The sequence below is a fragment of the Pelodiscus sinensis genome, chromosome 32 (assembly GCF_052426305.1).
Source record: "Pelodiscus sinensis isolate ZL-2025 chromosome 32, ASM5242630v1, whole genome shotgun sequence".
In the NCBI taxonomy this organism is placed as follows: domain Eukaryota; kingdom Metazoa; phylum Chordata; order Testudines; family Trionychidae; genus Pelodiscus; species Pelodiscus sinensis.
This window is the reverse complement of record NC_143083.1, coordinates 3,986,676-4,014,574: the sequence shown is the minus strand read 5'-3', so window position 1 is coordinate 4,014,574 and position 27,899 is coordinate 3,986,676. Positions and strand designations below refer to the sequence as shown.

The following is a 27,899-nucleotide window of genomic DNA, read 5'->3' as shown; positions in this document are numbered from 1 at the left end:
AGGGAGGGAGACCAATAAGTAGTACATTCCTGAAACTTGTTGTGGACTATTATGAAAGGGCTATTTGTTTACCTCTCAGGACTGGTGATTAGAGATCTGCCAATCAAAATGGCTTCATTATATTTGTCATTAATGCCTCTCAGAAAACAGATTGATGTAAGGAAAACCTAGGAAGCTGTCCTATTGAGCGAAGGCATACATACTCTATTTGCTAGACATATGCATCCTGTCTGGGATCAGAAGGTAGAAATTCTGCTCTTGTATTTACAAGATCATTCTTTCAAGAGCTCTCCAGAACTTTTCTAAAAATGTACCTAGTGCCCTTTTGCCCTCTAGATCAGATATTTTGGATGTGTCTCCAGCAAGATAGAAGAGAAAAATAATGTTTGGGCCAATACAAAGTTGCGGGTGAGACTCTCTGTAGCTCTACAGACACTTTGCTAATACAGTAAAACTCCATTAGTCCGGCATCCAATGCTCCGGCACGCCTGATGGTCCGGCACCATCAGGAACCCGGAAGTGCTGGGGCAGCCGGACAATTGGAGCTGCTCTGCGCCCAGCTTCCCCGATTCAGCCGCTGCTTAAACTGACCAGCAGCTGAATCACGGAAGCTGGGGGCAGAGCAGCTGGGGTGCTGTCGGGTTGGTTCTGTAGTGCTGCCTCTCGGGGCTGCGGGACCAACCTGGCAGCACCCCAGCTGCTCTTGGGGACGCCTGGAGCAGAGCAGCCGGAGTGCTGCCGGGTTGGTCCCATAGCGCCGACCAACCCAGCAGCACCCCAGCTGCTCTGTCCCAGGCGTCCCAGATTCAGCTGCTGCTGAAACTGACCAGCAGCAGCTGAATCGGGGACGCCTGGGGCAGAGCCGGACTATCGGAAGGGGGGGCTATGAAGGGTCTGGGGTGGCATCCACCCCACCCCAGACTCCCTCATAGCCCCCCCTTCTGATAGTCTGGCATATTTGATAATCCAGCACCCCCTGGGTCCTAAAGGTGCCAGATTATCGGAAGTTTACTGTACATGTAAAACTGCTGTTAATATCTTGATGTTGTCTTGGAAAGGAAAGACATGGCTTGTGTTAATGTCATAAAGATTACTGCCAACATAATATTAGGACAGTCTTTTTCAAAAGAATTTGGATATCCCATATGGATGTTTTTACTAAAATAAAAACAAAAGCAGAATGAGCAGTTTTATAGGGAAATGCTGGAGATTTCCAGTTAAAAGTAGATGAATCTTTGCCAGACAGGAAATAAATCCAGCCAAAGATGTCAATAAGAGCTATGCATGGTTAGACTTCACAAATTCTACTCTTCTTCTATCTAGCAATTGTGACACTCCCACTGATCTGGTGTGGACTTCGTTTTGTGAACGTCTAATCTTTGGTTTTTCTTTCAGGGGCATGATTATGGTTATGTAATTTTGACATAACCTCTGGCAGAACTGTGACAAATCTGGTCTTTGCCTGAGTGGCTGGCCATTTGATTTTACCACAATGCTGCAGAAAGATCACAAGCCTATAACCTAGTCTGTGTATGGGTTATAAATGTTAAAATAAATCCTGCAATCTCACTGTAGCTTCTGTAGAAGGAAGCATGTACCGTAAATGTATTACTCACGAGGATTTACTTGCGGGCTGTTCACATGAGTAAGGCAGCAGGATGTGAGCTATCAAGTCATTTGGTAAGGAAGTGGCTGCATATGTTTGTGACCCCTCCCTATCTGCAGCACACAGCCTAGGTCACACAACAGAGACCACATGAAATACTTCTTTTAAAGGAAGAAGCGTTAAACATTGGCCTTTTAGAAACACTGTCTTAAGGCTGCACAGCAGGCATAACAAACGATTCCAGGCAGTGTAATTCGAGGAGCCAGAAAGTGCAGGTAGGAACTTGCTGGTTTTAATCTGTTGATTGTGTTTAAAGCCCTAAAGTGAATTGTGTGTGGGGATGTGTGAGGGTTGGAAGATGGCACTGCATTAGCGCTGGGTGGTGTTTCAGGAACTGCAGGAAATAAAGAATCTCTCAAAGAAATAATCTGTGAGAATGCCTGGGTTTCCTGAAAAAGGATTGTGGGGGAGAAGGAAGAACTTCCTAAGTTTTCTTAATGGTGGAGAGAGGTTGGCTGCAGATACCCCATTCCCTTGTTTAAATGGAAGAGATACTTTCATCTGTGTGTTCAGGAGTGGGATGAATGTTTGCGATTGGCAAGTTATGGTAACAGTCCACGAAGGTTTTTAAATCAACAGAAAATGGTGACGGTTGACTCCACAAATACACTCTGCCCAGCTCGGAGAAGTGGCAGGGAAAAGCGGGAATGGAAAGCTTGTGAAATGTGCTTCGTGTGTGCTCTTTGTTGGCAATATATTTTAGAGTAAAGCAGGACTGCAAGTTTTCCTCTCATACCAATTTTACCCCCATGTGACTCTACTGATTTAAATGAAGTGACTCTGGACTTCCACCCGCACAATTGGGAAGAGAATTGGTCCTACAAGTTTTTAACAAGTGCTTTTCCTCATCTCTGTGCCATTGACCCTTTTAAATCTTTCCCCGCGCCTCCCTTTTCCCCATAGATATCTGGCTCTGGGGAAAACGAAGTAACATCTGACATTGGTTGAAGATCATGTAATGGCAATCGAAGTTTTGGGAGATTTAATTTTCACCATTGCTCACTTGTTTGAGTTTGTTTTATAGCAACCCACCATCTGCATGGAGCTTATCTCATTCTTTTGTGGTATGGAGGCAACACTGTTCCTCCCGAGAGAGAAGTTAGAGCTTTGTTTTGCCTCTGCACTCTATGGTGCAGAAAGTTGCTGTGTTGCTGACATGCTTTTACCATACTAGTGCGGGTTTCCTACTTGATAGCCAATGGTGTGGACTTCTGGGTGAGTGTAACCTTTAATGAAAAAGAAGCTGGGAAGAAAAGCAACAAGGGCTTCAAAGCATACTATCCAATCACAGGTTCAGCTGAATTTTAAGTCCCCTTTGCACAGGGGTGGGCAATAATTTTTGATTGGGGGCCACTTCAGAAATTTTTGAAGTGATCCCGGGCTGCCCCGGAAGGGGCGGGGCCTCGGGCGGAAGGGGCGGGGTCAGCACTCTTCTGTGCTTCCCCACTTCCAGACCCTGATTGGTCTGGGGTGGGGGAGCGCACAAAGTCTTTACCCCCACCAGAGAGAACAGCCAGCTGTTCTGAACAGCTGGCAGTTCCGCCTAGGTGCCCTTGCCCCTGGCGGTGGGAGGAGACTTTGCTTGCTGCCACTGCTGCCTCCAGGTCAATCAAGGCCTGAGGAGGGGGAGCACGTGAAGTCTTTTGCTCCCTGCCCCCGTCCTGCAAGGGAGCGCCTCAGCTGGCGGTTGACTTTAAGTGCTGAGCCCCTTGAAGTGTGAGAGGAGACTTCACACGCTTCCCCCGCCCCCAAGCCATGATTGGCCTGGGGGTGACAGGTGGGGAGCATGTGAGGTCTCCTCCCACCCTGCGCCCGTCTTGCAAGGAGCTTGCGGTGCTTAGACCCTGCCAGGAGCCATGGCGCTTCTAAGCACTGCGCACCCCTCAGGGCAGGAGGAGACTTTCTGTGCTGCCCCCAGGGCCTGATTGGCCTGAAGGTGGGGCTGGGGGGAGAGTTTCCTCCCATTCTGCGAGGGTTGTAGCGCTTGGCTGGCTGGATCTGGCCCACCCCTGCCCTAACGCAAACCCTAACTCCTAGGGATCTTTCTGTTCTTTCTCAGAGGAGTGGCCACGTTAGTCTGTATCTGCAAAAACAACGAGTCCTTAGAGACTAACAATTTTACTAGGGCATGAGTAAAACCCCCTTCATAAGTATTACCCATGAAAGCTTATGCCCTAATACATTGGTTAGTCTGTAAGATGCCACAGGACTCCTTGTTATTTCTGTTCTTTGTATTGTATTGCTCTTTGAGCTAGGACTTGTGCAGGGTTGCTGGAAGGAGAAAGAACTCGTGAGAGAACCATTTTACATCATCTTTCAACACAGGTCAGATGCTGCTTGGGTCAGCCACAGGAGCTGTATGTCTTTTCCCAGAGCCAGATATTGCCTGTAGCTTTATTTTTCTTAACCAAGTTACACATCAAAACCATCCTGTTGTATGTCAGCTGAAGTGTCCATTTTGCTAGTATCTTCATCTCTTAAGGCTGCTGCTTATTTTACTTGGTGTGCAGCTGATCACAGCAACAAGTGTGTCATGTAGTCTTCCGAATCATGCAATCGGAAGAGGAAACTGTTTGTGGAAATAAAACTGCATTCCAACATCCTTGAATGCTGTTCACCCTGTTGTTTTGCAAGCCTTGGGAATTATAGGGCCAAGTCTTTGGCTGGTGTTAGCTGGCAGATAGTCACTGGAGCTGTGCTGATTTACCCCAGCTGAAACGTTGACTGGTAGACAACTTGTTAAGCATGCTAATGCTTCCACAATGCAAGGAGGCTCTTCTTCAAACTCTGGACCCAGGAGAAGAGAGAGTTAAAACTTTGGTTATAAATAAAAATATAAATCAGGCACACAGATGTCTAAAGAGATAGGAGGAAACCAAACTTTACTTTCCAGTCACTTGCTGTCATCCAGCCCAGGTTAGATTGATCTAAAAGTCATTGTCCTCTCTAGGGATGTTAAATATCGGTTAATTGAATAGTCGAGTAACCTCATAAATTCTTGTCGGTTAGTCGACTATTCCTTGAAGGAGGAATAACTAGGTAATTCGAACTACCGGGTCCCTGCCGCGTGTAGACACGGGCCGTTAGTCCGGACTTGTAAATTTCAAAAATGGCGACCGGCTGGGACGATGCAAATCAAGTGTGGGATATTTAAATCCTGGGCTTGGTTTGCAACTTTGAATGCCTACATTAGCCTCCCTAGTTCGAACTAGGGGGCTAGTGTAGACCTACCCTTACAAAGCCTATACCCTGAACCACCACCTGCACCTCAACTCTGTGCCCCAGGCTCAGCTCCGAGCCCCCTTGCACTCCAAATCCCTTAGCCCAAGGCCAGAGCCTTAGCCCAGCCCTCTGCCCTGCCCGGACAGGGAGGGAGAAAGGGGGAGAGAGCCACAGCAGGGGTAGGTCCAGGATCCAGTGCAAGCCAGGACTGAGCTGGGCTGCTGGCCAGCCTGCTAAAAAATTACTGGCAAGGGGTGGGAGGGAAATGTGTGTCGTCTCTAGTATTAACCTAATCGCCTACGCTATTACATCCCTAATGTCTACACTACCATGTTATTTTAGGGATGTAAATAACACGCTTGGCCATGTGGATGTTCACTTTGTTGTTTCGAAATAACTCCCCAGTGTAGACACGCCCTAAGGTTTTGGGAGTCATTTCAATCTTTGCATGCCATTCCCTCTGGTAATGAGCAGATACCTATGACTGTAGCCCTTAACTACTTGCCAGCAAAAACCTTATGGGATGTCAATAAAATGGCCCATTACCCATTCCAGCATAACTGAGTGACTTGACTGGCATGGAGGCATGGTAAATGAGAGCAGAGTCAGAACAGTTAAAGGCCCCTTTCCTGTGTTTGGCAGGAGCCCGGAACCAAAGGACTGTGCAGTCGATACTCACACAGGACTACACCATTCCTTTGAGACTCCAGGGTAGGAAATAGTGCGTGCGATTATTTCTCTGGAGCTGATTTCCTTCTGGAAGTGGCTGCAGAACATGAACCTGCCCTCTGCATTGTTATAGGGTTTTTTGCCTTTTTTGTATGTTACAGGAGAATGATGTGAACGCAATAGTGCATCTAAGTTGACTGGACACAGCCTCTTGTGTTTCCGCTTCATAGAAGTGAAGCATTTTGTTGCAGGATGTGGTGAGGGTATGACTCGGCTCTTGCTAACCTTAGCTACTGTCTCTCAGCATTTTGCTGTCCACGTCCCCTCTTGTTCTGACTTTCGGTATTTTTCTCTGTGTGATCAAATGCATCTGAAGCTCCTTTATTCCCCACGTCCTTAGACCTTCACTGTCTGTCTTAAACTCCTCAAGCAGATATCCGTAGCTTCAGAGGTTCATGCAAACACCTCTCCGTATTGGTTTGTGCAGGAAACACACAGGCAAAAGTGGTCAAAAACGCAGACTTGCACTTGGTTTCATCTCGAAAGTGGGCCAATAAGAGCAAGGGCCACCAAATTTGGTAGACAGCTTCCTCTTCTTACAGCAAGGTCAGGGGTTTGATTGTGCCAAGAGAACTGGAAGCCCTGGGATAAGTTTTTCATAACATGCAAATATGGCTTGAGCAAGTTGATAAGCAGCACACAAATCCTTTTTTAAATTAGCCACATACTGAAGGTAAGACTGGTGAGACGACCCATCCGTGGAGACCCTGAAGCAGAAGTTCACTGGTAATCGGGCTTCATGTCCAAACTTTAGGAAATATGGAGACTACCCAGTGGCCACCTGGTGCATGCTCAGTTGTAAGCGTAGCTTAGCTTGTACTACAGTGATGGAGTAATAATGGTGGTAATAGTAACGGCTACAACAAAGAACAGAAGCCCTCTGCTTCTTTGCCGCAGTAACTTGGCAAACGGGTATAAACCATATCTCACTTAGTGTTTTGAATACCTAGATCTGCAACACTTCATTCAGTGTCTGAGGCCGAATGAGGAGCTTCTGTGAGAACTTGACCCTCGCTCTTCTCCCTTTTACACTTCTCTTAAAGAAACCTAGGCCTAAGAGGAAAGGGTAAGAGAAACTAGGCATATTTGTCCTTCATTTCAGTTCTGTGAGTTAGAGGGGCATGCCCAGTCCTTCCCAGTAAGGAATCGAGATCAATATGCTCCTTCAGAACAAGGCTTCTTGATGAAAAAGCTGCCTATCTAATCACTGTAAATTTTTACTGTTGCAGATCAGAAGGTACTTGGCCAGCCAGAGGAACTCGGAGATACTTCTGTGAAGAGCAGAGGCCATTACAGCCCTGCTGTTGGAATCCGTCTAGCAGCTGCGTGTTGTCACTGAGGACTTGCGAGAGAGAAAGGGGAAAAAGAAGAAAAATGTCCAACCCTTTAATGCAAGTGTTCAATAAGGACAAAACCTTTCGGCCCAAACGCAAGTTTGAGCCTGGGACTCAGCGATTTGAGCTGCACAAGAAGGCTCAGGCCTCTCTCAATGCAGGGCTGGACTTGAAAGTGGCTGTTCAGCTGCCCTCTGGTGAGGAACAGAATGACTGGGTGGCGGTGCACGTGGTGGACTTCTTCAACCGCATCAATCTGATCTACGGCACCATCAGTGACTACTGCACAGAACAGTCCTGCCCCATCATGTCTGGGGGGCCCAAGTACGAGTACAGGTGGCAGGACGAGCACAAGTACCGGAAACCCACTGCCCTCTCTGCGCCCAAGTACATGAACCTCTTGATGGACTGGATTGAAGTGCAGATCAACAATGAGGACATCTTTCCCACCAACATTGGTACGTTCAGTTCTGATCTGTGGGGAAATTAATGGGACTGACACAAGATAGACTGAATTAAATCCAGGCAAAGGTGCATATTCATTGGTTGACGTAATCCATTAAAACAACTAATTAGAGCCCTTACACTGCATTTAGAACATCTTTTTGCTTTGTGGGCGGGTATGCTGTAATTGAGGCTCTACGAAATCCACGGTCCATTTTGGTCAGTTTCACAGTCGTAGGATTTTTAAAATGATAAACGTCATGATTGTAGCTATTAAATCTGAAATGTCGTGGTGGTGTAATTGCAGGGTATTGCTGCCGTTATTTCTGTGCAGCTGCTGGCAGCAGCGTTGCCTTCAAAGCGGGGCAGCGGGAGAGCAGCGGCCGCTGGGCAGGAATGCAGCTCTGAAGGCTGAGCCGCCACCAGCAACAGCAGCACAGAAGGAAGGATGGCCTGGTATGGAATTGCCACCCTTACTTCTGCCTGCAGCGCTCAGCTCTTAGCCAGCTGCTGCAACTCTGATCACCCAGCTCTGAAAGCAGCAGTACAGAAATAAGGGTGACATAAGAATGTCCAGACTGTATCAGACCAAAGGTCTATCTAGCCCAGTTCCCTGTCTTGTAACAGTGTCCAATGCCAGGTACGCCAGAGGGAATCAACAGAACAGGTAGTCATTAAGTGATCCCTCTCCTGTCGCCCGTTCCCAGCTTCTGACAAACAGAGGCTAGGGACACCATCCCTGCCCTAACAGCCATTGATGGATTTATCCTCCACGAATTTATCTAGCTCTTTTTGAACCCTGTTTTAGTGTTGTTCTTCACAACATCTTCTAGCAAGGAGTTCCACAGGTTGGCTGTGCGCTGTGTGAAGAAATACTTCCTTTTGTTTGTTTTAAACCTGCTGCCTATTCATTTCACGTGATGGCTCATGGTTCTTGTGTTATGGGAAAGAGTTAATAACTCTTCTTTCGTCCCTTTTTCCACACCAGTCCTGATTTTATAGACCTCTATTCTATTCCACTTTAGTCATTTATTTTCCAAGCTGAAAAGTCCCAGTCTTATTAATCTCTCCTCATATGGCAGCCATTCCATACCCTGAATCATTTTTGTTGCCCTTTTCTGAACTTTTTCCAATGCCAAGATATTTTTTTTAGATGAGGTGACCACATCTTTACGCGATATTCAAGATATGGGAGTACCATGGATTTATACAGAAGCAATACGATATTATCTATCGTTTTCAATAAGATATACTCTATCCTGATTAAATGCATCCTAGAATACTCAAGGAACTGATAAAGGAGATATCTGAGCCTTTAGCTATCATCTTTGAAAAATCATGGCAGTCGGGAGAGATTCCAGAAGACCGGAAAAGGGCAAATATAGTGCCCATCTATAAAAAGGCAAATAAGAACAACCAGGAAAGATAATGGAGCAAGTAGTTAAGGAATTCATCTGCAAACATCTGGAAGAGAATAAGGTGATTTGTAAAGAACAAATCACACCAAACCAATCCAATAGCTTTCTTTGATAGGATAACAAGTCTTGTGGATAAGGGAGAAGTTTAGGTCTACCTAGACTTTAGTAAGGCATTTGATACAGTCGCGCATGATCTTCTTATCAATAAACTAGGCAAATACAACTTAGATGGGTTTACTATGAGGTGGCTACATAACTGGCTGGATAACCGTTCTCAGAGAGTCGTTATTAACGGTTGACTGTCATGCTGGAAAGGCATAACAAGTAGGGTTCCTCAGGGGTCTGTTTTAGGACCGGTTCTGTTCAATATCTTCATCAGCGATTCAGATGATGGCATAGAGAGGATGCTTATTAAGTTTGCAGGTGATACCAAGCTGGGAGGGGTCGTAGCTGCCTTGGAGGATAGGATCATCATTCAAAATGATCTGGACAAATTGGAGAAATGGTCTGAGGTAAATAGGATGAAGTTTAATAAGGACAAATGCAAAGTGCTCCACTTAGGAAGGAACAATCGGTTTCACACATACAGAATGGGAAGTGACCATCTAGGAAGGAGTCCTGCAGAAAGGAGTCTAGGGGTCAAAGTGGACCACAAGCTGAATATGAGTCAACAGTGTGACACTGTTGCAAAAAAAAAAAAAGCAAACGTGATTCTGGGATGCAGTAACATGAGTCTTGTGAGCAAGACACGAGAAGTCATTCTTCCGCTCTACTCTGCGCTGGTTAGGCCTCAGTTGGAGTATTGTGTCCCGTTCTGGGCATAACATTTCAGGAAAGATGTGGAGAAATTGGAGAAGGTCCAGAGAAGAGCAATAAAAATAATTCAAGGTCTAGAAAACATGAGCTATGAGGCAAGACTGAAGGAATTGGGCATGGTTAGTTTGGAAAAGAGAAGACTGAAAGGGGACATGAGAGCGGTTTTCAGGTATCTAAAAGGGTGTCACAGGGAGGAGGGGGAAAATTGTTCTCCTTGGCCTCTGAGGACAGGACAAGAAGCAATGGGCCTAACCTGCAGCAAGGGAAGTTTAGGTTGGACATTAGGAAAAATTTCCTTCCTGTCAGAGTGGTTAAACACTGGAATAAATTGCCCAGGGAGGTTGTGAAATCTCCATCAATGGAGATTTTTAAGAGCAGGCTGGACAGACATATGTCAGGGATGATCTAGATGGTGCTTGGTCCTGTTGTGAAGGCAGGGGACTGGACTTGATGATCTCTTCCAGTGCTAGTGTTCTATGATTCTATGCTTCTTTTTTAATGATTCCTAACATTCTGTTTGCTTTTTTGACTGCTGCTGCCCACTGAGTGGATTTGTCAGAGAATTATCCAGTGACTCCAAGATCTGTCTCTTGAGTGGTAAAAGCTACTTTAGTCTCCATTTTATATGTATAATTGAGATTGTTTTCCAATATGCATTACTTTGCATTATCAACATTAACATTCATCTGCCATTTTGTTGTTCTGTTACCTAGTTTGTGAGATCCTTTTGAAGCTCTTCACAATCTGCTTTGGATGTAACTATCTTGAGCAGTTTTGTATTATCTGCAGATTTTGCTACCCTACTGTTTATCCCTCTCTCTAGATTATTTATAAATATATTGACTAGAATTGGTCCCAGAATGGATCCCTGTGCGACAATGCTAGTTATTTCGCTCCATTCTGAAAACTGTCCATTTATTCCTACCCTTTGTTTCCTAATAAGAAGCAATGGGCTTAAACTGCAGCGAGGGAGGTTTAGGTTGGACATTAGGAAAAACTTCCTAACTGTCAGGGTGATTAAACACTGGAATAAATTGCCTCAGGAGGTTGTGGAATCTCCATCTCTGGAGATATTTAAGAGCGGGTTAGATAGACATATATAAGGGATGGTCTAGACTGGGGCTACTCAACTTTGGAAGCCCCAGGGGCCACAATGATACTCATAGCACATGCCAAGGGCCGCAACTTGAGTATGATTGCATATATATGAATATGAAAATATATTCAAATAGCTTATTTCACACTGACAGGCATGAATATAAAGATTAAGGCAAGACTACACAACATGCAGGCGCCACATAAGTCAGTTCTGCTGTTATTAATAAAATGCAACATTTTCCTGATTTCCACCCATGTGACAGCACTTTTAATGAGCAATAACAGTCCAGGAATTTAGCTAATAAAATGCATCTCAACAGAAGACCGCTATATTGACTGCTTTTTTGTTTTGGTTTCACAGCAGTCCGGGAACTTTACTAAAACACATATCAATCCAAACTGCACCGTGGGCTGCAAACAAATGGGCCGCATGTGGCCCACAGGCTGCGTGTTGAGTAGCCCTGGTTTAGACGATGCTTAGTCCTGTCGTGAGGGCTGGGGACTTACTGGGTTCGATGACCTCTCAAGGTCTCTTCCAGTTCTAGTACAGGCAGTCCCCGGGTTACGTACAAGATAGGGACTGTAGGTTTGTTCTTGAGTTGAATTTGTATGTAAGTCGGAACTGGTACATATTGTAGGGGAAACTCTAGCCAAACATTTCTCCAGAGCTCAGTTTTATTCTCCCACACCTCACTTCCCTCAGTCCTTTATTCTCAAGCTGAGGTGTCTGCTGAGAGAAGCCGCTCCACGTCTCCCTGGTCTGCTGGGGGGGGAGGGCGCTAGCTTCGCGTCTCCCTGGTCTGCTGGGGGGAAGCAGCTAGTGCGGGGTTACCTCATCCCGTTTGTAAGTAGGGATCCGATGTAAGTCGGATCCATGTAACCCGGGGACTGCCTGTATTCTGTAATTCCATGATCTTTTAACTAGTTATCAGTCCACGACGGATCTTCCCTCTTATCCCCTGACAGCTTACGTTACTTAAGGCTTTTATGGGGGACCTTGTCAAAGGCTTTCTGGAAATCTAAGTGCACTCTGTCCACTGAATCACCCTGTCCACATGCTTGTTGACCCCCCTCAAAGAATAATAGTCGTTTAGTGAGGTATGATTTCCCTTTACAGAAACCATGTTGACTTTCTCCAGCAAATTATAGTCATCTCTGTCTGAAAATTCTCTTCTTTACTACAGTTTCAGCCAATTTACCCGGTACTGAAGTCAGACTTACCACCACCCTTTTTAAAAATTGGCATCACGTTACTTATCTTCCAGTCGTTTGGTACAGAAGCTGATTTAAAGGGTAGGTTACAAACCACAGTTAATAGTTCTGCAGTTTCACATTTGAGTTCTTTCAGAACTCTTGGGTGACCTCTGTCTGGTCCTGGCTACTTGTTACTGTATAGTTTATCAATTTGTTCCAAAACCTCTCTTAATGAGACCTCAGCCTGGGACAGTTCCTCAGATTTCTCACCTAAAAAGAATGGCTCAGGTTTGGGAATGTCCCTCACCTCCTCAACTGTGAAAACTGATGCAAAGATTTCATTTAGTTTCTCTGCAATGACTTTATTGTCCGTGAGAGTCCTTTACCACAGGGGTGGGGAACCTATGGCCCGGGGGCCGATGCAGCTTTCAGCTTGTCTGGATCCAGCCCCTGAGGCTCAGCCCTTCCCTGCTCCCCCCCCCAGGGGCACATTAGTGAGAGTTTGGTTGCTTCTCACTTATGCATGTCCCCCAACTGTTTTTTCTGTGGGTCAGCAGCTCCCCACCAGCATGATCTGTCCTGTCCTGCTGACATATTTTGTACCCTCGTATAACTGTATCCCATCGATTAACCTCATTCCACCAAGTTTCTGTGATGCCTGTTATATCAACATCGTCCTTTAATACGAGGCACTCTAGTTCACCCATGTATTATTTAGACTTAGCATGCGTATGTCAGCACGTTAAACACTTATTTCTAGTTAGCTGTCTGCCATTACATGATGTGACTGAATAGGACTCTTTTTCTTTGGCTGTTTCTCATCAGAGCTTATCTGTATTTTATCATCTTCCATCTTCTCTTTACTAGGACATAGAACAGGGCTGGGCGAAATAGGTCCCTAGGGGTAAATTAGAGCCAAATAACAGCACAGAACACTGAGAGCCAGGCCTGGTGGCTGCAAACAGACTTTATGGACCCCCGGGAAACTTGGCCACACCCATGGCAAATAGACACCCAGCTAATTAAATCCTGCAGGACCAGGGATATTGCTCGACTAGAGAGGTTCAACATGCAACTTATTGCTAAAAGCTTATTCTGCGGCTTGTGTAGTAGGGGCTTGGATGAAGGTTCTTGGTTTGCTCCCTCGAGATCAACGTCCGTGAATGGGACTTATTGCTCTTGGCTAATCTTACTCGTGAGTGCTCTTGGATACCTTACTAGCTTATAGCTTCTCCTCCTCTGTCCTCCACGTCGTGACCTTCCCCTCTCCTGTCCCCCGTGCTGCAGTGATCCAGGCTTGCCTGCCACACTTCAGGGCTGTGTAGAAGCACAGAATGTGGTGTAGCATCGCCCGAGTGGAGCAGACCAGGCTGATGAGCATGCCTTGACCATGGTCTGTGAATGACACTTGCTTCTGGCTGCAGCTCAGGGTGTTGAGTCCAATCCAAGCCAGGCCTGGGGCTTGCTCACCTGCGGGATTCTTCTCTCTTCTCCTGGACAGTGCAGCAGCTGAGATGGTTTTGACACCAGACCCAGAGCTCTGGGATTGGTCATGCAGGGAGTGGTCAGCACAGGGCCTCCAGCCTGGTGGCCAGGGGAGGGCTGGCCTGCACCCGATGTCTCCCCCACCTGGAAGACTCCCACCTGCTGCAATCATGGCAGGCTGGACCCTCACCTGCTGTGGCTGAGGTAGCCCAGACCCTCCCTCGACTCCCTTCCCTCTCCCCCCGCCATGATCTAAGCACCCACCCCACTGCTGCAGCCAGGTCCAGGAGACCCCCCCCCTGCATCCCACCTCAGATGCCACACACCCCCAGACAGGTCCCTTGCACCCCAACCCCCACCCTAGCCCAGAGTCCCTCATCCCCAGCCCCGGTGCTACAGTGGAGACTTGCTCAGCGTGTGATGCGGGGTCAGCCTGCTGCCGCTCTGAGTGACCCCGGTGATCTTTCAGGCAAACCCTTACAGCAGCTCCGTTCGGCGCGGGGACCGTCTGGGCGCTGCGAGGTCTGTGTTGGGGGGAGTGAGCGGCGGAGGTCTGAGAAAGGGGATGTTGCACAAGGAGGGAGAAATCCGAGTTCCATGCTCCTTTGTCTCGGAGCCTGATTTCATAAGGCAGCCTGTGCCCCCTGCCCAGGCACACTGGAGACGGTCACAGCTCTGCCAAATGAAATAGAACCGGGTGACAACTGCTGGGGTGTTTGGGGGAGGGGAGAAGGAGCTGATTGTCCACTTGAGATCCCCCAGGATCCCAGCCACTCCTGCCCCACTGCTTGGCGTGTATCAAGAATGCCAAGATCTTCATGCTCACCCACACCCTGGTGAACAGGCGCATTCTGATTGTGTCCACCATTCCCAGAGCCCGTCTGCACACACACAAAGCACTGCGCTCTGGTGACACGGGGGGAGAGAATAAGGCAGTAAATCGCCCCTTCTATGGGAACCTGCAGCAGGGTATGGATCCGTTGCACAAATCCTCTTTGTGTCTTCATCTGGGTAACCAGAAGACGTTCTGGGGTGTGGCCCCTTTATTCGGGGTTCTCCAGCAAGAGCCTCTGATGTGATTGAGTGATTCATTTGGGGTCAGAGGGAAACTTGTGTAATCAAAGGAGTTTTCTCTCTCGTTTTAAGCTTGTCATACCAGCTTCGCTAACTTAACACTGACCGAAAATTATTTTCATGCAGAGCCTTTGCAGGCAGGGGAGAAAGGGTATTCAACGAATACCCTTCACCTTTTCCCTTCTCCTCGTATGTAGAGAAGCAATTTCTGTAGCCTTTATCTCAAGTCTTCTTGTAATTACTGGAAAGACCAAACTCTGCTGCATTGCAGATTGCAAATGTAGCAGTTCTAATGAAAAACACAAACAAAATGTTGAATGTGAAAAGGAGCCAAGAAATGACTGTGTGGTAGTATCTTTAATTTTAACTCCCTTAACCAAAGGATTCCTCAGATTGAATACAGGATATGTGGAAAGCACTCCTCCCACAAGGCAAGCACTTCGAGAGGAACATGGCAGTGTAGGCTCTTGCATAATTTTTTGTAGAAATGTCTAAACAGGAAGTGAAAGAAACCATCAAATTGAAAGTGGTTCTAGTAATCTCTAGGCACTGCTCCTGTTCGTATTTGGGTCTCTCACACAATAGCACCAGTGCCCAGTAGCTCCAGAAATATTAACTCTGGAAAAACTGGTCCAAAATCTAGAGAGGAGGGAATGCAGTCCGGGAATTGCAGGAGGAACGTTCTTGCATCACTTCAGTGTACACTGGGCTGTGTCTTTGCCCAACCCAGCAGTGACCTGCTGTCTTCCTCATGCAGAGAAAGTGCTTTTCAGCTGATAGCGTCAGTAAATGGTGACGTTTGTGTGTCTCCTTGCAGGTACTCCGTTCCCCAAGAACTTCCTTCAGGTCGTGAAGAAGATTCTGTCCAGGCTCTTCCGAGTCTTTGTTCACGTCTACATCCACCACTTCGACAGGATCACCCATATGGGGTCCGAGGCCCACGTGAACACCTGCTACAAGCACTTCTACTACTTTGTCAAAGAGTTCAACCTAATAGACACCAAGGAGTTGGAACCTCTGGTGAGTGAGCTTGGCTGGATTGTAGCTATGAATGGCCACAGGCTGGTGGGTCTCAGACAGGACTCCGGGATCTGAGAGTCGCAAAATTAAACACTGGCCTCTGAGAGGTTCGAGCACTGACGACGGTGATGTCCCTATTCCATCCCCCTCCCTTTACAGCAGGGGAGGGGAACCTAAGGCCCGGGGGCTGAATGTGGCATCTGACTTGCCTAGATCTGGCCCCCCAACACTCAGGGCTCCCCTCCAGCATTGGGGAGCCTGCGCTGGCGCTCCAGCCCCCCCCCTTCTCCTGCCACTCCACCGCAGGGCTGGAGCACAGAAAAATCTACTAACCCTGCCCCCCCCAAGCTCTGGCATGGGAGGGAAATATGGGGAGGGTCTTTCTGCTTCAGTCAGAGGCCACATCAGTGATGCCCCCGACTGATTTTTCTGTGGGTCAGCAGCCCTGACCCAGATAAGGTTCCCAGCCCTGTTCCACAGCTCAGAAACCTGTTCTGACCCTGCCCTCTTTCATTCTGGCCCTGATCCCATGGAGCCCCTGGCAGCCGAGCAGGGCCATAACATGGGGAGACAAGCTGCTGCATTCATAGACTCTGCCTGGTAGCTTCCTTGTGCTTCAGGCTGCCATCGTATCCCTCCCCCTCTCCCCTCCTGCCCCCACTGCTCCTGCTGTCTGCTCAGTGGCTGAGTGACACGCATCTGCCGTTCCTCCCCTGCGTGCTGCACACCCCTGCTGGCAAAATTTCCATTGAGGTTCCAGGCTCTCTGCTGCTTTATCACCGTACAGCCAGCACATTGCTGCATGTGGCACAGAAAGGCAGTGAGGCAGGACGCGGGTCACGGAGTCAAGGGCCCTTCCCAGTGGTCACTGACTTGAGGTGTGGTCCCTCCTCCTCTGTCACCTCCCTGTCGTGTATTTCCCCTTCTGTAAACATGAGCCCAGCATGGCTCACCCACCTCCTAGAGAGCACGGAGATACAAAGTGCCACAGAAGTGCTAGTCTTTGCATTAGTATGGCATGGGGATGTTAAGTTTTGATTAATCAGCAATCGATGGAATTTCCATCAACTACTCGATTCGTCGATAAGGGGGGCGCTCGCTATCCCGCTGTACCCCGGCCTTTGGCGGCTCTTGTACATTTCAAAGGGAGAGGCGCAGCGAGCGGGGACTGCTTTGGTCCACACTCACGCCGTTTCCTCAGCTGCACCTCTGCCTCCCCTACCCCCCCAGCACCAGCTCCTGCTCCTCCTCCCATGGTGCCCTGATACAGAGGCAGCAAGGGGGGGGAGCAGCTAGTCGAGCAGTGACTCGACTACCCGATAAGCCTAGGCCTATCAGGTACATCAACTAGTTGCCTACATCCCTGGTTGGAATGGTGGGTGCTGGTTATTCCCTAGCTGTCAGCAGCCAAACACCGTTCAGTCTGATGGAGCAGGTGGTGAGGTCTCCTGCCTGTCCGTGAACATGGGGCAGCGGGTAAAGGTGACACAGAATTTCTGCCCGATGTGGGTGTTCAGACTGGAGCCTGTTTTTTTAAATGAATGATGCTCTGGAATCAACGTTCCCAACTTTGAGACTTTCCTACTGAAACGTGTCTTGCCTGGGAATTGTCCTTATCACTCACGTTCCTTTCCTGTGTGTGTCCTTTGACAGAAGGAAATGACCTCCCGGATGTGCCACTGAGTCCCGACCCTGCTGCCCTCTCCCGGACCATGGACTGCTGAACGCCACCCCTGCAGCAGAGATGCCGCTCACGGGACGATCAAAGACATTTCATAGGAAGATATTTTTATGGAGCTTTCCATTGAACATGGAGACTGCCGAAATATTTTTTTACAAGTGCCTTAGATAACTAGTTTTATGGTAATGTCTGTAACTGCTTGCCGGTAGAGGGAAATGTATCGTTCTTAGTCGGGTTCTTTTAGAGGGCAAACGAAATCATTATGACCCAAACCACCTGATGATTCATCTCACTCGCCGCCTTCTCTGGTGGCCCTAACTAAGCCGAGTCAGGCAGTAGACTTTGCTGCTTCGAGTGTTTAAGACGGACTTGCTTTCAGCATAGCTGGGGGGGAGTTGGTCTTGGCTGTGCTGTGCTCTGAGGGCCCAGGACTGCGGGGAAGTAACACCCCCCTGCCAGAAGGTAGGATAGGAAGTGGCTTGTTAGGGCCTCATGGCGGGACATTGCAGATTGTGCAGCTCTTCCACTAGCCGAGAATTAACTCTCACTGAAATGTGCACGTAGCCTCGGCTCCTCGCACATCTCTGGCTCTGGCTCTGGCTCTGGCTCTGGCTCTGGCTCTGGCTCTGGCTCTGGCTCTGGCTCTGGCTCTGGCTCTGGCTCTGGCTCTGGCTGTCTTTCACCCCCGGCTTAGGCCTGTCCTTCTAAAAGTGCCTTCGGTTCCTTTCTCCTTTCGCTGGTGGGGAAATGGGCGCCGAGCTCCCTTTCGTTCCTCTGCTAATCTGAGGGCTTTGCTCACAGCCACTGGCTCCTAGGAGAATACTGCAGGCTCCACCTTTCAGAGCACATCGAGTCGGAGCAGCAGTGCTGAAGCAGGCTGCTTTCTATGGTGGGGCACTAACAGAGCGGGACAGATTTCACCTGCCTTTCCTCTGACCTCCACTTCCAGCTGTAGCTTCTGTTGGGCGAAGGCTGAGGGGGAAGAGGAAGTTGAAATACTTCCGCTTCTCCTGCTGAAAGGAGATGTGAGGAGCAGGGAAGGCAGCTGGGCAGAAGTTTGCTGCGTCTTTTCCAGGGACACCAACATTTGCTGCTTAGGCAACTTTCTTGGAGTCCAAAGTCTAGACTTAATCTGATTGGAGTGGGACAAATGGAGGCCACCTTTTCCTGTAACGAGGCCTTGGGACCCAAAGTGCACTTCTCCATCTTGATCCCAGCAAAGGCGGCCATAGGGTCAGTACTGGAGAGGCCTCGTCTTGGAGGAGTGACTGCAAAACGCCTCTCCCTTGTCTGCTGCAGAGCTGCAGGGCATGTGTTTCCGGCCTGCGCAGGTGGCCTCTGTCCGTTTCAGTTTGAGTATGGGAGAAGAGCTGAATTCAGCCACTCCAGAGATCAGATCACTTGTTTAGCACCCACACACCCTGTCCCCAGACAAACCTTCATGCCAGTGAAGTCGTGCTGCCCTCGCTGGCCTGCTTGGCGCTTGCTTTAATGCCCATGTCCTGTGCCTGCTGCCTTCTCTTCCTGAGCACCAGTTCCCATCCCTTTCCTTCCTACCACCTACCTTCGTAGACAGCCGTCCGCTGGCCTGCGTCCGTCCTGGGGCGTTTCACTTGAGCCTGGACCGTCCCACTGCAGAGGCTGAAGAACATTGACTTCTCTGTGTGATGGGGGAGGGACATGGCTTTGAGGGGAAGGCGGGAGGGGGTGCGAAAATAAATGTTTTTGTGAGCAGTAACCGAGCTGCCCCCACTGGCCACTTTCCTCTCCGGACGCAGTCCTGTGGTCTGAGTCTCTGTACGTCCGGGAGTCTCTGCTCTGCCTGGTTACAGATACCGCTGTCAGTCTTTGAAACGGCCAATAAATGATGGTGTATTTATGTGCTGTGCTGATTGCCAACAGCTTCCCCCCAGTAGCCGTTCTTTGTACAGACCATCCCAAAAGTTTTGTATGAAGAAATAATCTTGAAAGGTCGCCACAGCGAGCGCACTGCAGCTGGGGGCCACTTGCCAACGCCTCAGTCTCTTCTTGGCCCTGTGTCCTCGTTCATGTATTTCCTCTCCCGGCCTCCCCTGTGCTATTATCCCTGTTACATCGATGGGCAAATGAGGTTAAATGACTTGCCCACGGTCACATAAGAAATTCTGTGTTGGAGGTGGGAATCAAGCACAGGTCTTGAAAGTACTGCCTAATGCCCTAACCACTGAGCCATCCTTCCTGTGGTACGAGAGTCCTGCAAAAATGTGTGGCCCAAACTAACACCCAGGGCTGCCTTGTCAACCTGCCAGGAGCCTGAGGGGCCACACCCAACCCGTACTGCTGTCTGTCACACGCTCCTGGCGTACATGGATGCCTAGAGACCACACCGGGTCAGCATTGTGATCCTGCAGCAGTCAAAGAAAAAAGTCAACACAACTCAGGCAGGCCTTTGGATTGTCCCTAGCACCTGCTCCCACCCACTCCCAGCTTCTGGCATTTGGGGCCTGGCTTTTCAGAGGACCCACAAGGCCAGTTAGTCAGTCGGAGCTGTGAAAAATCAGGGATTTGATTCCCATACCGGCCTGAGTGCCTTCGTCAGCGCGCATGGGCGTTGGCCTCCGTGGAGGTGGCCGACCCGAGGCAGCGGGGCTGCAGGAGTCTGGTGGAGGCAGGCACGCTGGGAGTGGGGCGAGCGGGATCCTGGTCCCTGCACAGGCGGCCAGAGACGGCTGCTCGGCAGTTAAGACAGGCGGGCACCTGGGACTCATTAAGAGCCGGCCTGCAGTAGCAGGCTAATGGGACCCCTGCAGCCAGTTCAGGCAGGCTGGGCCACTCTGAAAGGCTTCCCCTCAGACGGGGAGGGGGACGGAGAGGAGGGGAGGAAGTGCGGAGTGGAAGGGCACTGAAGGCTGGAGCCTGGGAGCGGTGGGGGAAGTGGCCCAGGGAGAGGCTGCTGTTCTGTGGGGAAGCCCACTTCCCTAGGCCGGGGGGCACCACTGGGGAAAAGGGGAGTCTAGGACCCCAGAAGGGTTTTTCCCCTAGTGAAGGTGGCTCGTTAGGCGGGGCCCTCACCCCGGGAGAAGCGAGAGGTGGGGGGGGAGGGGAGTCCCTGTGAGCCTCTGAGGGGCACACACACTCCACCAGGAAGCGCAGGCCCTGGGGCATGACCGGAGCCCGGCCACATTCAATATTTAGTCAGCTGGCGGGGTGGTGCTGGAGGAAGAGGCTGGCTCTGTCACCGGGCTCTGACCACATCCTGCGGGCCCCCGCCCAGGCCTGGCTCTTGGAAATTGAAATTGGGCTGTAGAGAGGAGTTGCCCTGCGGGGGGGAGAAGGGGGGCACAGAGATGCTCTTGGGGCTGAACTGGATGTTCCGCTGGAGTCACATGTCGTCTCTACGCGACCTTTCCCCGAAGGTCTCCCAAGCCTAACGCCTGCTTGGATGGCGTGGATTGCGGATGCTTGTGGCTGTGGGTTGCCACTAGAGGGTGCTGCTTTCCCGCAGTGGGACGTGAGCTGTCTAAGCTCAGCAGGCCCACGGACCGGGACATGCCTGGGTCAGTGCGGCTCAAGACACACAGCGATGGCTGTAAAGGCGACCTGGCGCTGCCCCCCGCGTGATCCGTTTTCTGCATACGCTGAATGCCCGTTAGCGGACGTGAGATGCGTTCAGCAGAGGCCAGACTCTGCACTAACGTAGCCGTTCCCGTTCCCTGCATGTTTACACTCCCACAGATGCCGACTGCTCCGATTCCCCCTCGCTCTCCTCCCCAGCTGTCTTCGGTGGATCTTTACTACAGTCGTTGCAAAGCACAGTCAGCAGAACTCCGTCCTATGGGGCCGGCCGGCCAAGCTGTGCCTATGAAAACAGCTTTATAAGCCTCCGAGCCTCCTCGCTCACACATTTAGGAGAATTATAGCTGGCGTCTGTCAGCCAGGTATTTGCGGTCGGTGAGGTTACTTGCTGGGTAGGCCCAGTGCCCTGCCAAGCGTAGCCCGTCGCAGGGTTTGACTGCGTCACAGCCAGGCCTTACGTTCAAAGGGAGACGGTTTTGTAAAGTCACTTGGCTGAGGGTGATGGCACATGGCAGGGCGAGGGCAGGTATTGCAGCTCATCATCTGTAACGTTGGTCCCCATGAGACACGTGGTCCTGCTGCTGAGGACTGAGCCGTGCACGGTGCTAAAAGTGGGGACCGAGGAAACCGGCCACCAGCGCAGCACCAGCGGCTGTAGTATCCGAGCACTGTGGATCTGTTTCGCAACCCCTTCTCCAGACGGGTGCCTTCTAGCCCTGCTGCTGGAGGCTCTCAGAGCTGCTGAGTGTCTGTAGCCCCTGAACTTCAGCTAGACTCGTGTGTCTGAACGCCAAGTCCTGAGTGGCTGACTACAGTAGGCCCAGAGTCAAAGCCCTCCAGCACTCACTGCGCTTGGGGTAATTTGTAATGGTCCCCTCCCTTAGCACGAGGTTTCAAAGCTCCTAGGTGCTAAGCGCCACTGGAAAAGCTATTTGGAATGACAGAGGCTTATCAGCAACTGGCTGGCGCTGGAGAATCTGTAACGTAGTTTTTAGCCCAGCATACAAAGGGGGACCCAGTCTCAGAATGGATCTAGCGGAGCCGGATGGCTGGGCCCTGCTGTGGTTTTTTGCATGACTTGGATCATGAACTTGTAAGGACACGGTCTCTCTTTGGCCTGTGTTTGTACAGCATCTGGCCCGTAGGGTCCTGGTCTGGGATGGAGCAGTGTAAGCGGTATGATAATACAAATCACTAATAATAATGCTTAGGGCCCTGCCAAATTCATGCTCCGTTTTGGTCAATTTCACTGTCCTAGGATTTTAAAAATGATAAACGTCGCGATTGTAGATTTAACTCTGAAGTGGCGTGGTGGCGTAATTGCAGGGTATTGCGGCTGCCTTCAGAGCTGGAGAGCAGCGGCTGCTGGACAGGAATGGAGCTGTGAAGGCGGAGCTGCCGCTGGCCTGGGATGGCCACCCTGACTTCTGCACTGCTCCTGGCGGGCGGGGCGCTGCCTTCCGGGCGGGGCACCCAGCCGGCATAACGGTCGCTGCTCTCCAGTTGCCCAGCTTGGAAGCCAGCACAGAAGTAGAGGTGGCAATACTGTGACCCCCTCCCCAATAACCTTGTGATCCCCCTGCAGCTCCCGTTTGGGTCAGGGCCCCAGTGCGAGAAATGCTGCTCTCTCGTGAAATCTGTAGGGTCCAAGCACACCCACGGCCAGATTTCACGGGAGGATGCACCCTGGTCTGTGGTGCGTTTTGCACGGCTGTGACTATGGTAGGGCCTTACTAATGCTGCTGCGGGGTGAGGCGGAGGCTGCTTCCTGGCAGCGGGGTAAAGCCGAGGAGAAGCGCAGCGGATACAGGAGTGAGAGGCCCTGAGTCCTCCCGGGGGCGGGGGAGGGACTGGCTGTTTCTATCAAGCAAATAAAAATAAGCCAGCTCCCAGGGTTCCTCTGTTGCTGGGGCAGGGGCAGTGGTGGGACTCAGTGAGCATGTAGGTCCATTAACAGTTGTTGGAAGGAAACCTTGACCCCCCCCAGCAAGGTCTCCTGGTGGCGGCGCCCACAGACATGGGACCCCCAGCGCGGAGTCTCGCGTTGCCCTGTTGTGGCCAGGGGCGGAGGGGGGGGGGAACGGATCCACACAGAGCTTCCCTCCAGCCGGGCGTAGAAATCCTCCTCTAGGGCAGCCCGGCCCCACCCTCTGAGCAGCCACCAGCCGCCTCGCTCGCTGTTCTTGCAAGCCCAGCAGCAGCTCGTTTCACATTTACGGCGCGTCCTGTGGGCAGTTCCTAGAGTCCGGCCCAGCTCCTCATCCCACTGACGTGCAAGAGAAAGCAGGTCGCGGCGAGGCCTGTCGTTATTAGTCATTGCGATAGCTCCCGCGAGGCCCAGCCCCCTTCGTGCTAGGCTCGGAACAGACCCAGAACGAACCCTTCTGCCCACAGACCCTGTCTCTCCGTACGAGGCCTTGCAGGCTCGCAGCCTGCTTTACAGCGGAGATGGCAGCTTCCTTGCAGATACAGAAACTGAAGTAGTGGGGAAGCTCAGGTGATTCACCCAAGGCCACAAAGTGAATCAGTGGCAGATACAGGAACAGCCCCTTTCCCTCCCCCCAAGGTCCTGGCTCTGAATTCGGCTTCCTTGCCTACTGGCACCGGGGGTGGCATTGAAGGGCTGTGCGAGGCAGCACTCCAGGGTGGAGAGGGTTTGCGCCACATCCCCTTTCTGGAGCAGCGTCAGCAACCCGCTGGTCACTGCGATGCTGACCTGAAACAGCAAGTAGCCAGCTGGCTTGGGGGTTGATTTATTGAGGGGCTTACCTGTCCCTCTATTTCAGGGGCCTCTGGCAGGCGAGGTGCGGTGGGGGCTGGCCTGGCCACTTGGCATGCTCCCTCCGCTCCCATGTATGGCGAGTCCAGGCTGCCAGCCTGTGACTCCAGCCAATCGGAGCCTTCGTCCCCGGCTCTGGTTCTGAGAAACGGCGAGGGAGCGTAGCGAGTTCTGCGAAAGAAATGGAGCAGGATGGGCTGCGCTTTGGCCAGTTGGGAGAGGTCACACGGGGTGAGCGTTTCACCGGCTGATCGCTGTCAGGCGGGGGCTGTGCTCTGCAAGCGGGAGTGGGGGACGCCTATTCCCAGCACAGCCACTGACTCACTAGCAGCTCTGTGCCTCAGTTTCCCCACCTGTAAAATCGAGCTAACAGCAGCACCAGTGGTCCCCCATATTCTTTCCACCCATGTGCGGAATACATTTTATTTACACCAAGGCATGTGCAGGTGTGCACCACCGGTAGAAACGCAAGCTATGGGGGCCACTGCTTGGCAGAGGTGCTAAGGTTTGAGGAGAAGTGAGCAGCCCCCCACCCTGTGTGCAGCTACTATTTCCCACGTGGCAGCGCTCCGGATGGAAGGGGCAGACGGCTGGAACAAGCGGCTGAGTGTGAACCCGTGTCCCAGAAAGGGTGTTGGCAGCAGAACTTTTGCCAGTGTCACCTGGAGGCAGGTAAAGGGGCAGGCACCCAAAGGAATCTCCAGGCACTTGGGGCTGATTTCCCCCATTACACGTTAACTTCCCCCTGCGCTGCCGCCTCCCGAGCTGAGCAAACGGACCCCAGCCCCTCCGTCCCTGCCGCCTTTTCCCTCCTTCGCCTCCCTCCTCAGCCTGCGCTGCTCCGGGCCGGGGATTTCACCTGTTTCTTCCAAGAGAACATTGCCAAAATGTGACGGGCCCTTCCCCCTCCCACAGCTCTCGCCTGTGCCCTGAGCCAGCCACAGGAGTCCTGGGGAGTCGGCTCCTTTCACCCCTCCTCGCGCCCCACAGATCCCATCTCCTCGCGCCCCGCAGATCCCATCTCCTCGCGCCCCGCAGATCCCATCTCCTCGCGCCCCGCAGATCCCGTCTCCTCACGCCCCGCAGATCCCATCTCCTCGCGCCCCGCAGATCCCGTCTCCTCGCGCCCCGCAGATCCCGTCTCCTCACGCCCCGCAGATCCCGTCTCCTCGCGCCCCACAGATCCCATCTCCTCGCGCCCCGCAGATCCCGTCTCCTCGCGCCCCGCAGATCCCATCTCCTCGCGCCCCACAGATCCCATCTCCTCGCGCCCCACAGATCCCGTCTCCTCGCGTCCCGCAGATCCCATCTCCTCGCGCCCCACAGATCCCATCTCCTCGCGCCCCGCAGATCCCGTCTCCTTGCGCCCCGCAGATCCCATCTCCTTGCGCCCCGCAGATCCCGTCTCCTCGCGTCCCGCAGATCCCGTCTCCTCGCGCCCCACAGATCCCGTCTCCTCGTGCCCCGCAGATCCCGTCTCCTCGCGCCCCGCAGATCCCGTCTCCTCGCGCCCCGCAGATCCCGTCTCCTCACGCCCCGCAGATCCCATCTCCTCGTGCCCCGCAGATCCCATCTCCTCGCGCCCCGCAGATCCCATCTCTTCATGCCCCGCAGATCCCATCTCCTTGTGCCCCGCAGATCCCATCTCCTCGTGCCCCGCAGATCCCGTCTCCTCGCGCCCCACAGATCCCATCTCCTCGCGCCCCGCAGATCCCGTCTCCTCGCGCCCCGCAGATCCCGTCTCCTCGTGCCCCGCAGATCCCATCTCCTCGCGCCCCGCAGATCCCATCTCCTCGCGCCCCGCAGATCCCGTCTCCTCGCGCCCTGCAGATCCCGTCTCCTCGTGCCCCGCAGATCCCATCTCCTCGCGCCCCACAGATCCCGTCTCCTCGTGCCCCGCAGATCCCATCTCCTCTTGCCCCCAGATCCCATCTCCTCTTGCCCCCAGATCCCATCTCCTCGCGCCCTGCAGATCCCGTCTCCTCGCGCCCTGCAGATCCCATCTCCTCGTGCCCCGCAGATCCCGTCTCCTCGCGCCCCGCAGATCCCATCTCCTCGCGCCCCACAGATCCCGTCTCCTTGTGCCCCGCAGATCCCGTCTCCTCGCGCCCCGCAGATCCCATCTCCTCGTGCCCCGCAGATCCCGTCTCCTCATGCCCCGCAGATCCCATCTCTTCATGCCCCGCAGATCCCATCTCCTCGCGCCCCACAGATCCCATCTCCTTGTGCCCCGCCTGCCCAGCCCTCCCCGTCTTGTTCTTCCCCTTTGGCTCTTCTCTCCCCTCTGGCTCTTCCCCCTCACAGCACAACCGGGGGGTCGTCACTCCTGTCTGAAATCCAGCCCCCTCTCCCCACGCGTGTGTGTGTGGAGCCGGGATGGGCAACGCACTCAGTTCCTGCCCCTGGAGTTTCTCTCCTCCCCTCCTGCCCCTGCAACCAGTCGTCTCTTTCCTGGCAGCTCTCAAAAGCCGCCTGCCATCCTGCGCCCCCTGCACCCGGCGGCCACGTGGGCCACGGTCGGCCCTGTGCTTCCCTCCCCTCCCCTCCGTGTCCGCCTCCTCCTGCCTCCCACTGCTTCACTGTCCTTGGAGGCTCCTCTTCCACCGCCTCCCCCTGCCGTGGGGTTTCCCGGGCGGTGTCCCTTCCCCCGGCTCGCCCCCTCTCCGCCTTGTCTTGGGGTAACCGCATCCACAGGCCGTTCCAGGCCCCAACTCACAGACCTACCTCTCACCAGACAGCCCCTCCTCCCTCTTGGTCAGACAGGGCCCCCCTGAAAACCTCCTGCAGGCTTCGGCGGACCCCTTGAAACCTGCTTGCAGGCCTTTGCGGGGGCACCCCTGCCTGAGACCCGCCGGTTCAGACCCCCTCCCAGGTGCACCTCAGCCTCTGGTCGTCTTGCTCGGTGCCCTGTCCATAGGGTGGCCAGGTGTCTGGTTTTGAACCGAACGGTCCAGTATCTGAGCAGACAGAAAGTCTGGGAAACAAATGGAGAAACTAGAATTGTCCGGGATTTTCTAGCTCCGACGGAATGTCGATTGTGATGTCGTGTCAAGGTGTCCGGTATCTTTGCTGAAACCCTCTGGCAGCCCTCCCCATCCACCGCGCTGCCCTGGCCAGACGCTTGCCTGCCCCACGCGGATCCAGCCAACAGTTCTCAGACGGGGGGCAGGACCCCCACGTGGGTCGCGACCCTGTTGGAACGGGCATTTAGACTTGTGGGGACCCAGGCCTAAAGCTGAAGTCTGAGCTTCAGCCACAAGCTCCCCTGTGTGGCTAATCCCCAGCCACCCACCCCCCCGTGCCGGCGACCTACCTGCTCCTGCCTCCGCCAGCCCACCTGGCTGCTTGTTCCACCTGCAACCAGGCCCCTTTGCACGTTCCCCCAGGCGGCTCCTCGGGCGGGGAGGTGCGAGCTCTCCCCATAAGCAGCCACCGAACTGCCCCAGCGCCCCCCCTCACGCTCCCTGGCCACGCTCCCCCCGGGGCCCCTGCCAGCGTCTGCATCCGGGGGGCCCAGACCACTGCCCGCCCTGCTGACTGTCTCGTTATTCCCTTGGCCTCCTCATCCAGCCCTTGCCTCCTGTTTCGACCGGCAGCTGCTGCCTTTGCGTGCTGCGTGTGTGCAGCACCTTGCACGCCGGCCCACGATTGCAAAGTGCTGTTTTTCCTGGCTCTCGGGGCCCAGTTCCAGCCGCTCGCCCAGCTCCTCCCCCCGGAGCTTGACGCAGAAGAAGGGAGTTTTGGCTCTTTTTAAAGCTAAATTTACCTCCCATTGTACGGGGCCCGTCACATGAAGCAAACGCGTCTTTCCCAGCACGTTTCCATTGGCCAAGCTGTAATTATCCCCCCCCCTCCTCCCGCCTTCCTTCCCTCCTGCCCTTTGTTTCCTGTTCATGGAACATGGGGGAGAGATGTCAGCAATTGTTTAAATGCTGCTTAAATCATCGGGGCTGGCAGCCCAGCTCTGAGAACAGAGTTCCCGCGTTCCCGCTGGCCCGGGGTTGGCGGCCTTTCTGCTCCAGCCCCCAGCAAACCACAGGAGCCTCGTGCAGCAGAGGTGAGCAGCAATGGAAGCCAGCAGCCAGCGGCAGGGCCCGGGATGTCTTTTATGCTGCTTTATGATGCAAACAGGGGTGGGGGAAAGCCAAGGTTTGGCCCGTATGCGTCTGTTAGAACTTCAGCTCTCGTCTACGCTCCTTTTCTCAGAGTGACTCTAGAGCTAATGGAGAGCTGGGCTCTAGGCCCAGCTCCGCCAGTGCCTCACCAGATAACCTTGAGCAAGTCACTTCCTTACCCCGGGCCTCAGTTTCCCCACCTGTAAAATGGAGTGAATGATTCTTAATAGAGTTCTGACATCTAGCCCCAGACCTGTGAGAGCTGCTGA

General features: G+C 52.5%; 1 protein-coding gene and 1 long non-coding RNA gene across 6 annotated transcripts in view; one reads left to right on the top strand and one right to left on the bottom strand.

Moving 5' to 3' along the window:
• Window positions 1-19,060, top strand: part of MOB3A (MOB kinase activator 3A) — a 33,165-nt gene extending 14,105 nt beyond the window's left edge. For 2 of the 4 annotated variants that reach the window (XM_075903224.2, XM_075903222.2), the window contains exons 2-4: window positions 6,847-7,409; window positions 15,298-15,500; window positions 17,154-19,060. In XM_075903224.2, the coding sequence (XP_075759339.1) occupies window positions 6,992-7,409; window positions 15,298-15,500; window positions 17,154-17,183 (651 nt within the window). In that variant the 5' untranslated portion in view covers window positions 6,847-6,991 and the 3' untranslated portion in view covers window positions 17,184-19,060. Of the gene's footprint in view, window positions 1-1,753; window positions 1,882-6,567; window positions 6,684-6,846; window positions 7,410-15,297; window positions 15,501-17,153 lie in introns of those variants that run through there. The other 2 variants (XM_075903221.2, XM_075903223.2) reach the window with 2 other exon arrangements.
• On the bottom strand, window positions 1,881-27,295 carry LOC149520882 (uncharacterized). Of its 2 annotated transcripts, XR_016348225.1 has the most exons (4): window positions 26,829-27,295; window positions 26,240-26,489; window positions 23,506-23,686; window positions 1,881-4,453 (listed from the first exon to the last, which is right to left on the bottom strand). It is a non-coding gene; the product is annotated as an uncharacterized LOC149520882 (long non-coding RNA). The 2 variants fall into 2 exon arrangements; XR_016348224.1 differs by lacking the exon at window positions 26,829-27,295 and having other exon boundaries at window positions 26,240-26,818.
• Between the last annotated feature and the right edge of the window lie 604 nt (window positions 27,296-27,899).